The sequence below is a fragment of the Trachypithecus francoisi genome, unplaced genomic scaffold (genome assembly GCF_009764315.1).
Source record: "Trachypithecus francoisi isolate TF-2019V2 unplaced genomic scaffold, Tfra_2.0 Contig01579, whole genome shotgun sequence".
NCBI classification, from domain to species: Eukaryota; Metazoa; Chordata; class Mammalia; order Primates; family Cercopithecidae; genus Trachypithecus; species Trachypithecus francoisi.
This window is the reverse complement of record NW_022681442.1, coordinates 6,514,646-6,530,291: the sequence shown is the minus strand read 5'-3', so window position 1 is coordinate 6,530,291 and position 15,646 is coordinate 6,514,646. Positions and strand designations below refer to the sequence as shown.

The following is a 15,646-nucleotide window of genomic DNA, read 5'->3' as shown; positions in this document are numbered from 1 at the left end:
GCTAACTTTGTGTGATACTCTTTTTTTTTTTGAGACGGAGGCTCGCTCTGTCGCCCGGGCTGGAGTGCAGTGGCCGGATCTCAGCTCACTGTAACTTCCACCTCCCGGGTTCACGCCATTCTCCTGCCTCAGCCTCCCGAGTAGCTGGGACTACAGGCGCCCGCCACCTCGCCCGGCTAGTTTTTTTGTATTTTTTTTTTAGTAGAGACGGGGTTTCACCGTGTTAGCCAGGATGGTCTCGATCTCCTGACCTTGTGATCCACCCGTCTCGGCCTCCCAAAGTGCTGGGATTACAGGCTTGAGCCACCGCGTCCTGCCGCGTGATACTCTTAAGTGTGATGCGTGTGTAGCTATAAAAACTGCAATCATTTCACTCCACATTCTTGATTGTGGGTTTACTTCCTATCCAAGGTAGTTCATAGGTTATAAGAGTTGTTTTTAGCACCATGAAAGAAGTATTATCTTCAGGTAGTTTTTGGTTTTCAAGTTTTTAAGGATTTCCTGTTTTGATTTTGGAACAGTGGATATAAAATAACATTTTATGTCATGATTTTTAAGTGAATTGTGAGAATTTCCAGCAACATAAAATATTCTGTAGGGAACACACATGCCTGTGTGCACACACACACTTTTCACCTCTTCCCTTTCCACTATTAAATGATGCTGGCCAGTTTGGTCTGGGATTTGAAAGTACTTTCTGACACCTGTGATAAAAAGAAAACTTCCAGGAATGAGTGTCTCTATTAAGGCAAATGGATGGTGATGGCAGAAATAAAGCCCCAGTATTCTCTTGGTTGCCTTTAGTATGTCTGAGACATAATTCTCGACTTTCAGAGATGATTGATTACACAGGGTTGCCAACCAGTAATGTGCCTTTTTATGCTGAGAAAGGGACTATGTCACATGATTCTTGATTATGTGACACTGACATTTGAATATGCACCATTGATTTAGTAACGGCTTTCATTTAAAAAACAAGGTACTATATTAAATGAACACACTGAATTATGAAATCCAGATGTATCCTTTAAATATCAAGTATAAAAGTATGTGTTTTGACTCTAGAGAATTGTTGGGATCTAAACTAACTTTAAAAAGTTGCATTAAACTGGGCACATGGTTAAAAAATACCCAGGCAGCACAGAAATGCAAATATAAATAAATGCAGTAGTTTCTTCTTCTCTCTCTACCTCCAGTCCTGCTGTGCATAGACAACCACTATTTTCCCTGTCATTCTTTTATTTTATTTTTATTTATTTTTATGTTTTTGAGATGGAGTCTTGCTCTGTTGCCCAGGCTGGAGTGCAGTGGTGCGATCTTGGCTCACTGCAACTTCTGCCTCGCAGGCTCCAGCGATTCTTGTGCCTCAGCCTCCCAAGTAGCTGGGACTGTAGGCAAACTCGCCACCATGCCTAGCTAATATTTGTGTTTTTTAGTAGAGACGGGGTTTCACCATATTGGCCAGGCTGGTCTCGAACTCCTGACCTCAAGTGATCCACCTGCCTTGGCATCCGAAGGTGCTTGGATTACAGGCATGAACCACCATGCCTGGCCCCTGTCATTATTTTATAATGAGAAATTTCAAAACCTGTATAAAGGTTACAAGTGTAATATATTGAACACCACATGCCTTTGACCAAGATTTTCTAGTTAGTTCTTTGCTGTATTTGGTGTCTCTGTCTGTATGTTTTTCTTGTGTGTATTCTCTGAACTGTTTGAGAGTTAGCTGAAGACATTGTGACACTTGGCATGTGTTTCCTAAGAACAAGGGCATTTTTTCCTACATAACCACACAGTATTTATGTGGTATTTATTTCCAAGAAATTTAATACTGATAGTCTATATTTAGTTTCACCAATAGTTTCAATAATTGCTGTTGCCCCACCTTGTTCGGTTAAGGATTATACATTGTGTGTAGTTTTGTCTCTTCAGTCTTCTCTAATCTAGAACAGCGCTGGTTTTTTTTTTTTTTTTAATTTTTAAAAAATTTACTCTTTCATGATTGACATTTTTGAAGATTCCACTTCTGCAGAATGATCTTCAGTTTAGATTTGTGGATTTCCTTATGATTAGATTCAGTGTAAACATTTATCTTTTTTAGGGGAGGGAGGAATACTATCTAGGTGATATTATTTGAGGCAGCAGCTCCGATATCTCAGAATAATGTCCTTGTATCATTGTTCCTTTTTTTTTTTTTTGCAATTTATTTTGAGGTAAAATATACATAAGATAAAATTGTATACCATTTTACTCATTAAGTGTATATCAGTAGCATTAGGTACATTCTTTTTTTTTTTTTTTGAGACGGAGTCTCGCTCTGTCGCCCAGGCTGGAGTGCAGTGGCCAGATCTCAGCTCACTGCAAGCTCCGCCTCCCGGGTTTACGCCATTCTCCTGCCTCAGCCTCCCGAGTAGCTGGGACTACAGGCGCCCGCCACCTCGCCCGGCTAGTTTTTTGTATGTTTTAGTAGAGACGGGGTTTCACCGTGTTAGCCAGGATGGTCTCGATCTCCTGACCTCGTGATCTGCCCATCTCGGCCTCCCAAAGTGCTGGGATTACAGGCTTGAGCCACCGCGCCCAGCCGGCCGCATTAGGTACATTCTTATTGTTTTGTAACCATTTTTACCATTCTCTCTAGAGCTTTTTTACATCTTGGAAAACTGAAACTGTGTATCCATTAAATAGCTCCATTCCCCTTTCCTCCAGCCCCTAACAACCATTATTCTACTTTCTGTCAATGAATTTGGCTGTCCTAATAACCTCATGATCTGTCCTTTTGCTTATTTCACTTAGTATAATGTCTTTAAGGTTCATCCATGTTGTGATCTGTGTCAGAATTTCCTTCCCTTTATTTTTTTTTCGAGAGGAAATTTCGCTCTTGTCACCCAGGCCAGAGTGCTGTGGTGCAGTCTGTGCTTGCTGCAACCTCTGCCTCCCAGGTTCAAGGGATTCTCCTGCCTCAGCCTCCCAAGTAGCTGGGACTGTAGGTGTGTGTTTGCCGCCATGTGTGTCTAATTTTTGTATTTTTAGTAGAGTAGGGGTTTTACCATGTTGGCCAGGCTGATCTCGAACTCTGACCTCAAGTGATCCACCCGCCTCAGCCTTCCAAAGTGTTGGGATTACAGGCGTGAGCCACTGCCCCTGGCCAGAATTTTCTTCCTTTTTAAGACTGAATAATATTTCATTGTATGCGTATACCACATTTTGTTTATCTTTTCCTCAGTTAATAAAAATATATTATTTCTTTTTCATCAAATTTAGACGTTTGTACTACTTATAATGATCTTTGAGAGTTTAGTTCATTTTTGAATAATAAAGGCAGACTACTTGAGACTAGCAGGTGCAACATAGCGGGACCTCTTCTGTATTAAAAATAAAAACCTTAGCTGGGTGTGGTGGCGGGATGCCTGCAGTCCCAGATATATGAGGCTGAGGTGGGAGGATTGCTTGAGGCAAGAGTTTGATGCTGCAGTGAGCTATGATCATGTCAGTGCCTTCTAGTCTAAACGACAGAGCAAGACTCCATCTCAAAGAAAAGCAGACTGTATGCATTGTAGACCATTTCAGAGATAAGAAAAGCTATGAAAAAATAAAAAGTTTGTAATCTCACTGCCTAGAGGAAGCCTGTCAGATTTTTTTGTGTGTGTATTTTCAATCTTATTTTTTTTGCATTTATTTACTTTTACATAGTTGAGATTATATTGTATATCCTTTTTTTTTTTTTTTGAGACGGAGTCTCGCTCTGTCGCCCAGGCTGGAGTGCAGTGGCCGGATCTCAGCTCACTGCAAGCTCCGCCTCCCGGGTTTACGCCATTCTCCTGCCTCAGCCTCCCGAGTAGCTGGGACTACAGGCGCCCGCCACCTCGCCCGGCTAGTTTTCTGTATTTTTTTAGTAGAGACGGGGTTTCACCGTATTAGCCAGGATGGTCTCGATCTCCTGACCTCGTGATCCGCCCGTCTCGGCCTCCCAAAGTGCTGGGATTACAGGCTTGAGCCACCGCGCCCGGCCTGTATATCCTTTTTCATTGAACTTTATATTTTGAATCAACGTGTACCTTTTAAAAATGTGTAATATGACATTGAATTGCTGCACCTTAAATTAACCTGTTCTTTATTAGCAGCAGTTTGGGAGTCCCTGTGGAGCTGTCTTTCCTGATGTTTGTTATTAAGAATGACATGCTGTCTCATTTTATTAATCATTTGTATTTTTTTCTGTGAGTAGTTGATTCATGTCTTTTGTTCACTTTCTTTGGTGATTTTATCAAGTTACATGAAATCTATATGAAAAATACACATCTTAAAAATATGTTCCAGTCCCAGTCTGGGCAACATAAAATCATTTTTGACCTTGGCCTCCCCAAAGTGCTGGGATTACAGGGGTGAGCCATGGCGTGTGGCCTCAGTTACTTTGCAAAATTGTCTTAGTTTTTACCTTTTCTTTGTTCATTTATTCATGCATTCAGGTACTTACCGAGTGTGCTCCCAAGCACTTTGAAAGAAGTCATGGCTCTCAAAGAGTTTATGGGGCAAATGGATTTTAGCAAGCCAGGATAGCTCAGCAGAGGAAGTATAGGGTCCTAGAAGGAGCGTATAACCTAATCTCATTAGGAGATTTGGAGAGGACTTTTGGTGACATCTAAGCTTCAACTTGAAAGAGAAGGAGGAAGAGTGTTTCTGTTAGTGGGAATTGTATGTGTTAAAAATCCAGGGTCGAGAGACCAAGGCATGTCCAGTAACCTGAGAGAAGTCAATTGGTTGGAGTGTAGAATGAGGACTGTGAAAGAGAACCTGTAGGGAATGTTGGGACTATTTAACCTGGTTAAATAGGTTAATTCCTTAACCTGGTTAAGGAATTTAGCTGTTAGCCTAAGGGCAGTGGTAAACTCCCCCCCCCCCCCAGGTGAGATCTCACTTTGTCACCCAGGCTGGATGGAGTGCAGTGACATGATCACAGCTCACTGCAGCCTCAACCTTCTTGGGCTCAAGGGATCCTCTCCCCTCAGCCTCCCAAGTAGCTGGGACTACAGGTGCATGCCAGCACGCCTGGCTTATTCTTTAAATTTTTTGTAGAGATTGAGTTTCTCCCAGGCTGGTCTTGAACTGCTGAGCTCAAGCAGTCTGCCCTCCTTGGGCTCCCAAAGTGCTGGGATTGCAGGTGTGAGCCGCCACGCCCAACCTAGTGGTAAACTTTTGAAAAGGGAGTGCCTTAATTAAATTTGTGGTCTAAGAAGACCATACTCACCCTAGTGTAGAGAATAGATTGGGAGGGAGCAACACTTGAGATGGCAGACCAGTAGAGTAAATGATAGCAACTTAGATACAGTCATATATAGCTGGGGTAGAGTCAGTGGAGATGGGGAAAGGGAGATTTATTTGAAAAAGACTTAAGTAGAATTGGCAAACCTAGAAGAATTGATACTAGGCTGAGATGAGAAGGAGGTTAGAAGGCCAGATTTTTGGTTTGGACATCTGGGTTGGCTAACAGTATCATTTTTCCTGGACATAGGAGAGAGAAAGTTTAGGTTTTTTTATTTTTTTTTAGAGGTTTTGTGGTGAGGATGCTTGATGGATTATTAGATACATGGATCTGAAACTTTTGGGGATGTGTGCTTGTGGGGCTATTAGTGTTTACCGAAGCTGTGAAGTTTCTTTTTCAGTGGCACATTATGGAAACTTTGTTTAGCGTTTCTGGTTGGAGACCTTAATATTGACTGGGTTACTTTTGAATATTTCTTCCAATTTGATGATTTTCTGTCTTCATTCTGTCTACTTTTAGAAGAATTAAATGTATATAATATGAACAGTATAAAGTTATAATAAATTATGAAAGTTTTTCCTTTTATCCTTTCTTCCTTGCACCTACTTTTTTTTTTTTTTAACAGAGACAGAGTCTCACTCTGTTACCCAGGTTGGAGTGCAGTGGCATGATCATAGCTCATTGCAGCCTCGAATTCCTGGGCTCAGGTGATCCTCCCAAGTAGCTAGGACTACAGGCATGCATCACTATGCCTGACTAATTTAAAACAATTTTTTGTAAAGATGAGATCTTACTGTCTTGCTCAGGTCAGGCTGGTCTTCAAATCCTGGGCTCTAAGTGATTCTCCTGCCTTGGCCACCCAAAGTGCTGAGATTATAGGTGTGAACCACTGCACCCAACCTCCCATTTCCACTTTTAAAATGTTCACTTACCCTCTAGTAAAAAAAGGTGGGCTAGACTAGTTTCTCCTGGCCTACCTGAGATAGTATAAGTATAAAAATCTAAAATTTGATTTCAAATTCAGCCAAGGTAACTTGGCAGTATGGCAAATGAAATTTTTATTTTGAAGTCAGAAAAACTTTTGGATGTGACTTCAGTGGTGAATGTGGTTTTGGCATACACTATTTTATGAGTTTCAAAATCTACTTTTGGAATCTAAGATTTTTTTTTTTTTTTAGACAGAGTTTTGCTCTTTGTTGCCCAGGCTGGAGTGCAGTGGCACAATCTCGGCTCACTGCAGCCTCTGCCTCCTGGGTTCAAGTGATTCTCCTGTCTCAGCCTCCCGAGTAGCTGGGATTACAGATGCACACCACCATGCCCAGCTAATTTTTTTTGTGTTTTTAGTAGAGTTGGGGTTTCACCATGTTGGCCAGGCTGGTCTTGAATTCCTGACCTCAGGTGTTCCACCCACCTCGACCTCCCAGAGTGCTAGGATTACAGGTGTGAGCCACTGCACCTGGCCGGAACCTAAGATTTTTAAGAACCGTAATTTCCTGTCAGTTGAATATTTTCAGTGATATTTTAAGTGACCTTCATAATTTGAACTCATGTTCATCTGTTTTAGCCCATTAACATTTGTCCCTGTCTCTGATCACTTGTCCCAAAGATAACTTTGTGGCGTGTTTCCTTTAAGTCCTTCCATGTTGCTTTCAGCAGTAGTTCTTCCTGCTTGGCAGGATCTTCTTTCTTACGAAAGTATCTGTTAGGTTAGGTATTTTTTCATGACTTCGGGGACTTCTGTTTTCACAAGAGTGGCTTGTTAACACTCTGATCAAAGATGTAAGGAGAAAAGAGCTCATTAGTATAGACTATATTTGACATAGTTTGTCAAACTTACAGATAATTTAAAAAGTTTTAATTAGTGAATATTTGACTTCCTTCTCTCATTGAATCTTTTATTTTTCTAAAGAGGATGTTTTAGTAATGGACAGTGAGGTTATTGAATACAAGCTAGAGTTGATATAATATAGATTAAATTAAGAATTTGTTTATAATTTTGATTTTCATCTGTTGATCTTTTGAATAGGTTATTGTTTTGTAGCACTGTTCTAGGAATAGAAATAGTAGATATTAACTTGTTGCTATTATTATGTGGAAAATACAACCAGGAGGTGGTTTGGCCTGCTCAAATTATTTCTGAGATTGTTCCTGTGCTTTTGCCTACTTGAAGGTACACTTTAAAAAATATTGAAGTCATTTTATTTAAAAAGCAGCTCATTAGTTTTTCAAGAATTTGCTGTGAATAGATCTATGCCAGGTTCAGGATTAAACGATAGCCAAATGCTTATGACAGAAAAAAGTATTACTGGGGGGTATAGTTTCCTTTTAATATGAAAACCAGTTAAATGAGTTAAACTCTGGCTAGAGGAAAACCACATCTGCGTCTTTCTCTGACCATGGTAAAGGACATTCTGAACATTACCACTTAAAACTAACTTTTCTCTTCAAGGGTTCCTGAAATTGTGCCAGCTGACTCCAGGTCCACCCTGACCCCACAGCATAAACCATGCTGTGATGTCACAGCTACCATAGAACTCCAGGGTAGTGTTGGGCTGGCCCATGTGGGCTCAGGTAAGTCCTGGCTTTTTTTTTACCATTTGGCATTCTTTTCAAAGTTAGTAACCATTACAATTTTAATGTCATAAAGGAAAATAAGGCAAAACTTTGAAAACTGTGCCATATATGGGGGAAAAAATAAGTCTGTTTTCTAAACATCTATGAGCCAGCTCTAAATTCTAACCAATGGAGTTCCATAGTAGCTGTGAAGTCCCCAGTGAGTCATTGACCTGTGGCTTCAAAATATGTAAACTCTGCTCCTGGCCCAGCTTACGGAATAATATGTTTGCTTTTTATTTTTTTAACTGTTTAGCTAGTAATATATAATATAGTGGCTTTCATTTATTCTTAGGTCTTCACGTTTTAAGAAGTGTATTAACCCTTTATTTGTAATTATGTTTCGCTATTAGGCTAATTGTGCATTTCATTCAATTTTGAATGTATGATGATACTGCAGATTAGTTTTATAAAATTAATCTTCTCAGAGTGTCTTCAGCTGTCCTTTTATTTGTCTTCATAACATGAAGGAGGAAGGGACAGAAGGCATAGTACACGTTTGTTAAATTTTAAAAAAAGTACTAAGAGAAAGATGTTTCGGCCGGGCACGGTGGCTCGCGCCTGTAATCCCAGCACTTTGGGAGGCTGAGGTGGGTGGATCACCTGAGGTCAGGAGTTCGAGACCAGCCTGATCAATATGGTGAAACGCCATCTATGCTAAAAATACAGAAATTAGCTGGTGTGGTGGTGTGCGCCAGTAGTCTCAGCTACTCGGGAGGGTGAGATAGGAGAATTGCTTGAACTCGGGAGGCGGAGGTTGCTTTCAGTAAGCTAAAATTGCATCACTGTACTCCAGCCTGGGTGACCGAGCGAGACTCCGTCTCAAAAAATAAATAAATAAATAAAAAGATGCTTCAGTTACTCTTGGAGGCATTGTGAGATGTCAGTAACCTAGCAAACATGTATATGTTGATTATCTTCTCTTGGAACTTTTCATTTTTTCCTGGCCTTTGTCCTATAAAGTGAGATTTTAACACTTGCTTTTATTTGTTGTCTTTTCCTGTCTACCAACTCTTCTACCTGATTCCTACATTCTTTTTATCTCCTGACATTAAAAGGTGCTCAAAGTGTAACTACGTGAAGAACTCAGATATTTTGTAAGGTTTTTTTTTTTTTCTTTTTTGCATATATTACGATGCTTTTTCCCTGCTCCTTAAGTAGAAAACATGCGGTGGCTAAAACTTTAAATTATATGCGTATGGGCCAAATACTATTAAACACCATGTCTACAACAAAAACCTGTCTGTGAAGTAATGTCTAAACTTTCAGAAGTTCTCTTTGAGCAGTGTGCAATAAAGACATAGCAAAAATTGGGATAGTTCAGTGACATTTTCATGAAATTTGATTTGTAATAAATTTACTAATCTTTGTAGCTGAAAATGTACCAGTCACCGAGACTATGAACTTTTATGGTTAATGAAAAGAATGAAATTACATATTCCCCAAACACTAGGTAATAAAATAATTTTCTTTTAAATGTTATTTTTTTACCTATACTTTAGTGGTGTGTGTTTTTCCTGCTCTGGGAAGTTTGGAGAATTTTGTGCTGTCAAAAACTGAGAATAGTCTGTTCTCCTCATCTTCTGTATGTCTGCCATGCTAGGGAATGGGCAGTGTGCCCGTTTGTAGTTTCATGCAGAGCATGGAGTAGGAGGGACTAATTAAGTGTTTTTGATCATTTTGTATTAGGTCAAATAGAAATCCTAGTTGTGTTTGTGTATATCGGCTTTATTGAGATACAATTTCACATACCATGCAGTTCAACATCGGAAGTTCTGGTTATATTTTTAAAAAGCACTTAATAAAAGCAGAATGGGTGATGATATTGTACATTATAGTTCCAAAGTACAGTTTGCTAATTTTGTCGTACTGTGTAGTCTGCACCCCACTGCCCAGTGCTCATTAACTTCTAATTACAGAAATCTCTCAGAGACATTAGAGAGGAAATCTTAAGAATTTCTGAGATGAGATTCTTCTAGACTTCAGCTATATGGTGAGTTAGCTAAAAACAATGAAGTGATTTGAAGATCTCCCCTTCTTCCAAGCAAAAGAAGGAAGTTATTTGGTGCTTAGCTTTAGATTACCTCATCTTTGTCTTTGAGAAATAAAAAATAAACATGAACACATTAAATACACCTACACACATGCATACACATATATACACATACATTGTACAGCTCTTCCTCTTTGTTTTTTCAGGTAAGTTGATCAGACTCGTGGGTTGTTTTTGGAAGTGTTCGGAACATTTTTTGTGTAATACAAGAAGTTTATAAGTAGATAATATTTTTAGATTAGAACTAAAGACTATAAAAGGTGCATTGATGCTACATATACCTGAAAATAGTCAAGGACTTTGATAGGACTGAAGGGAAAAGTCATTGCCTTCATACAGAAATGCTGTGAAGTGGAAGGAAATGGCATGGGCATGCTCAGTCCTCAGTAAAAGAAAACTGCATTGAATTATCTTAAAAGTGATGGGTCCTACCAGGCTATACTTAATTGTTCATTAAATAAGTTAAGCAGAAGTTTTAGAGTTCTTTTTGTATTTGAACATAATAACTGGAAATAGAAAACTCTTCAATCATAGATTTGTTTTTAGTTCAAGTAGCACTTTCTGGTCTATTTGAAAGGCCTGCCCCTTTAGGAAGATTTATAGCCTTTATCTCATGCCATCCTTGATTAAGCTTTACCTTGACTTCTCTAGGGCGCACTGTTCCTCATAAGGATGTGTAAGGTGGGTGGAGGCGGGGCATTTGTAGCTGAACTTGTTATATGCATAGTGAGGAGTTTATCAAGCCACATTGCTGTGAAAATAATTCCTATAAGAAGGCATTCTTAATATAATGGGTTTTCAGCCTGAAGAATGTGGATGTCTGTGTTTGGGGCAGGGGGTCATTTTTTTTTGGAGAGGATCGAAATTTGCAGAAAGGACTGCTTTGAATATTGGAGTCACATTTTCCCTGTCTTTGTACTTCTCATATTGCCTGGCAAGGCATTCCCTGTATATCATGAGGATTCAGTAAATGTGGGAATTATTTTGAAGCCTTGTTATCTTTACTAACGGTAGAAAATTGTTGCATTTTACCAATCTGTTACATTCTAAGGAATATGTCTGATCTAATTCCTAATTCAAGATGGCAATTAAAATACTTTTTTAAAAGAATGCTAAGAATATTTTTACCTAGTATTAGTATTCTATCCAGCAACATTTGTCTTGATGTAATTTAGGAAGCACTTAGAAGTATTTGGTCCCACAGATAATTTTTTAAAAGTTGCTTTAAACAAACCCCTTTTGTGGTAGATTGGAAGCTAATCTACTTTTTTTTTTTTTTTTTGCCCAGGCTGATACCCGTACTTTACGAGACTGCTTAGTAGACAGTATTACTGTATTTACCTAACATTAACTTGTGTTAAGATTAATAAAATGGCTCAGTGGTAGTGGAATGTTCTTTATAGATTTGGGCAGAAGTGATGTTTCTGTTTCCCCCCATTCTAACTGGATTGTAATGTTTTATTTTAGCACGTTTTATTTGAAATCATCTGGTTCAACCTTTACTTTATTAATAATTCTTAATGGATATAAGGAAGACTTGGCTGTGAGAGAATCTGAAATCAGAATGTTGCCAACGTTTACTTACAGTGAAGATGGTTTCAGTTGCTCCAAGTTGTTTCAAAGCTAAAGAGCAGTATGGAAAGTTCAGCATTTGTTTTGATTCTGCTTTAAGAATGCAGTGTAAAGGGCAGGAGGAGCTCAATACCAGCTGGAAGCACATCCCTGTCTCCTTGGTTTCTGCAGTCAGAATGAACGCAGGACCAGAACCAGGGGCTCAGTGTCTCTTGTGACGTCTGGTTTCTTATACTAGATTATCGATCTTCGATCCAATTCTTACAGTCTAATAATTCCTCTAAATCCCACCAGAGTCTGGAGCCTGCACTGATGGTAAGGTAAATGTATAGGCAGTTCTAGTTCTGGAAAGAAAATTTTTAAAGGGAAGGCAAAAAACTAATTTTCCTTACGCTTACAGGACATTTAAATGATGCATCAGGATCCAGAAAGCACAGAGAAACACTTAAAGAGTTTGGAGTGATTGCTACGGTTTGTGTTTTTTGAAGAAAGTGAGAATTAAATGCTTTTCTATCTTGATGCTTGTTTTAGGGGTTGTAGAAGGTGATTTAGCTGCCATAGAAGCCTACAAGTCATCAGGAGGAGACATTGCACGTCAGCTCACCGCAGACGAAGTGCGCTTGCTGAGCCGTCCCTCTGCCTTTGATGTTGGCTACACTCTGGTGCACTTGGCCATTCGCTTTCAGAGGCAGGACATGCTAGCAGTATTGCTTACAGAGGTAGGCTTGGCATTTTGGTTACATGTTCCTCTATATTAAGGAAATCTGTTCTTTAATGAAAAAAGTTTTCTTTTTTGATTTTATAATGTTTCTCTAAATAGCTTTAAAATGTTTTGAATTCTTTTACCTCCTTTAAAAAATAACATTAAACTTAAGAGACTTAACTTTTAAGAGTATATGCTTTCAAATACTTGAATAGTCACAACAATGTTTGATTCATGTTTGGTTCAAACAAACCTGGAATGTATCTGTCATTCTTTAGTCATTCAATTAACAGATATTTACTGTATATTTACTGTGTGCCATGCACTGGGCTGAGAAGGAATAATTGTAAAGATGTTGGCTCTTTTCTTCATTGAATCTCCAGCAAAGTAGAGAAATGAACTGGTAGTTCTGTGCAGCCTGTGCCCTGGTAGATGTGAATGCCAAGCACTATGCCAGTGCTTGAAGAGTTTTGAGGTGTCATGTCGTCTTTCTTACAGCAGGTAATGTTTTTGCTGCAGTTTGAAGGGGAAGAGTTAGGAGTTAGACACATGAAGTGAATGAGGGAGAGAACGGAAGTTGAGGAAAGCATTTTTACAGGGTGCAGAGATGGTGGAATTTGTGGTGAATCCAGGGACTTGCAGGTAAATAAGCATGGCTGAGATGGTGATTGGGAATGGAGATCTCGAAGGGAAGTCTGAAAGATAAGCAGGGGTTGGATTATGAAGGATCTTCTGTGTCAAGGAATTTGAAGATTATCCCTAGGGCCCTGGATGGTGTTAGGTACAGGCGCACGGAAGTGAGCAAAGCAGATTGTGTTTTGGCTGCTGTACACTGGAGAGGGGTGAGCCTGATTAGGAGGGGGTTGCAGAGGTGCTGGCAAGAACTTCTGCCAGAAGGGCAGAAGGGTAGCCACAGAAGTACCCAGAAGGGTAGCCTTAGAAATGGGAAGAGGGTTAGAGGGTTGGAGAAACTGAGACAGGCCCTCAGTCTGAAGAAGTAGACTGACTGATTGGATATGGGAAGATACAGGGTGGACCTAAGCTGATTCTTCCGTTTCTGGCTTACATAACTAGGTACATGCTACAAATGATTGAGAGAGATTGCCTATGAATTATTCAGGATGTGACTACATTATCCAGGTTTTTTTTTTTTTAAGCCAGAGTCTCACTCTGTTGCCCAGGCTGTAGTGTAGTGGCACGATCTTGGCTTACTGCAACCTCTGCCTCCTGGAGTCAAGCAATTCTCCTGTGTCAGCCTCCCGAGTAACTGGGATTGTAGGCGCATGCCACCACGCCTGGCTAGTTTTGTATTTTTAGAAAGATGGGGATTTCACCATGTTGGCCAGACTGGTCTCGAACTCCTGACCTCAAGAGATCTGCCTGCCTTGGCCTCCCAAAGTGCTGGGATTATAGGCATGAGCCACCACGTCTGGCCAAGGTAACATTTTTTAATGGTAAGAGAAATAGAGTAAAAGTGCAGAGAGTCATATTAATTGTGGATTCAAATTTTGTCAGTATATATCTTTTCGTATATACTTTTGCATATTTGTTTATTCAAATTTGCCAATATTTGGGAACCACTACAGGGCACTGTATGGGGATTAAAATATTTGAAGGTTAGATGGAAACATGATTGTAGTATTGTGTCCAGTTTGGTAAGATTCCAGTGAAGCTGGGGTGGGGGGCTTGAGAAACTGAAGGCCATGATGAAAACAAAAGGGCAGGCTTATTGAGTATAAATAAGGGAGAAGGGAACTTTTCGGATAGAGGGATCCAGGTTTTAGAATGTGAGATAGAAGAATTAGAGTTTTTCTAGTGTTGAAGGCCTGGCTGCATTTGTGTTGTGGTGCCTAGTCGTGTTGTCTGTTGTATATTGGAAGGGCCATCAATGTGGAGTATAGTTGCTGGTGGTGACAGGAGCCAGCATTAAGAAGGCAGTTGTAAACTAGGGTGAAAGTCTTTAGGGGCTCCCCTGAGGTAGGTAGAAGATTATTACAAGGTTTTAGAGGGGCCGTCATGAGTCATTGAGCTCCTGAGACAGTCTGAGGACTAACAGTGGGATGATGATAGAACATCAGTATATTTATTGCAGTATCACAGATTATCTGGAAACTTAGCAGCTAAGACAACAAATGTATGTTATCTCACAGAGTTTGTGAGGGTTAGAATCCAGGAGCTACTTAGCTGAATAGTTTTGACTCACGATGTCATGAGGTTGCAGTCAAGTGGTCTGGGGCTGTAGTTGTCAAAAGACTCAACTGGGGCTAGAGTATCTGTTCCTAAGCCCACTCAGGTGGCTTTTGGCCGGAGGCTTCAATTCCGTGTCATGCAGGCCTGTCTACAGGGATGCTCATGATACAGCAGCTGGTTTCACCCCCAGCAAGTGATCCAAGACAGGCACAGAGTACAAGAGAGTGATCCAGTGTCTTTGAAACCTGCAGTGTCTTTTATAAATGGATTTAGGAAGCAATATACCATTACTTTTGCTGTATTCTGTGGGACATGTGGAACAACCCCGGAACAGCGTGGGAGAGGTGGAGGGGGTTTGTTCCAGGCAAAGAGCAAAATTGGTCATGGATTCAGTCTCCATGGAATAAATACTCCAAAGGACAGAATTAAAGGAGCCAGTAGGGAGACTGGAAGTTGGGGGAGCCTGGACTAAGTCTAGACTAAGGGGGTGTGTTGCAGAGAATGCTCAGCCAAATTCTTTTGGAATGAGAACAGGAGAACATTAGAGTTGGGGATATGTATGTGGGGCAGGAGTTTTCATCCGATTCTGTGTCATGGACCCTGTTGGTAGTCTCATGAAGCTTAAGGACTCCTTCCCAAAATACTGTTTTTAAATAAGAAGTAAATGAGATTACAAAGGAAATCAGTTGTATTGAAATAATAGCTACCAAAATACTAAACTAAATTTGTGATATATAAGAAAATACATTTTAATATTGGTAAAAAGGTGGGGAAAATGGATTTAACTTGAATTAAAACCAAATTCCCATTAAAGTTCATGGACCATTCCCAAGATCATGGATCCTAAGTTAAGAACTCCTAGCCTATGGAGATGGTTGAGAACCATAAAGTTGAAGAGGTGAGAAGGTGAGTGGCAGGCTTCAGGGGCACATCCTACTTAAGGATGGTGGCGGAAGGGGTTGTTTGGGGGGCTAGGTTTCTTTTAGAATGTTTGTGGTAGTCAGGGTCCAGTCCAGGTGGTTTTTGGAAAGGTCTTTCCAGGTTTTTGGAAAGGGCCTGAGAGCTAGCTGATTGGAATAAGCTATTTTTGAATTTACTCTGGGGGAGCCGTTTTAGCTATGTTGCTTGAGAAACAGTCAATTATATTCTGAAAATATTTAATATTTGGTTTTCCATGTTTGAGTGTTGATGAATAGTTGGGCTCTTGGATTTAAGATGTAGTGAGAATTTTCATGGTTAATGGTAATCTTGGTGAATA

General features: G+C 40.0%; 1 protein-coding gene across 2 annotated transcripts in view; it reads left to right on the top strand.

Moving 5' to 3' along the window:
* ZRANB1 (zinc finger RANBP2-type containing 1) overlaps positions 1-15,646 on the top strand; it is a 72,588-nt gene that overhangs the window by 40,662 nt on the left and 16,280 nt on the right. For both annotated transcript variants that reach the window (XM_033179623.1, XM_033179613.1), the window contains one exon: positions 12,027-12,214. In XM_033179623.1, coding sequence (XP_033035514.1) covers positions 12,027-12,214 — 188 coding nt within the window. The remainder of the gene's footprint in view (positions 1-12,026; positions 12,215-15,646) is intronic.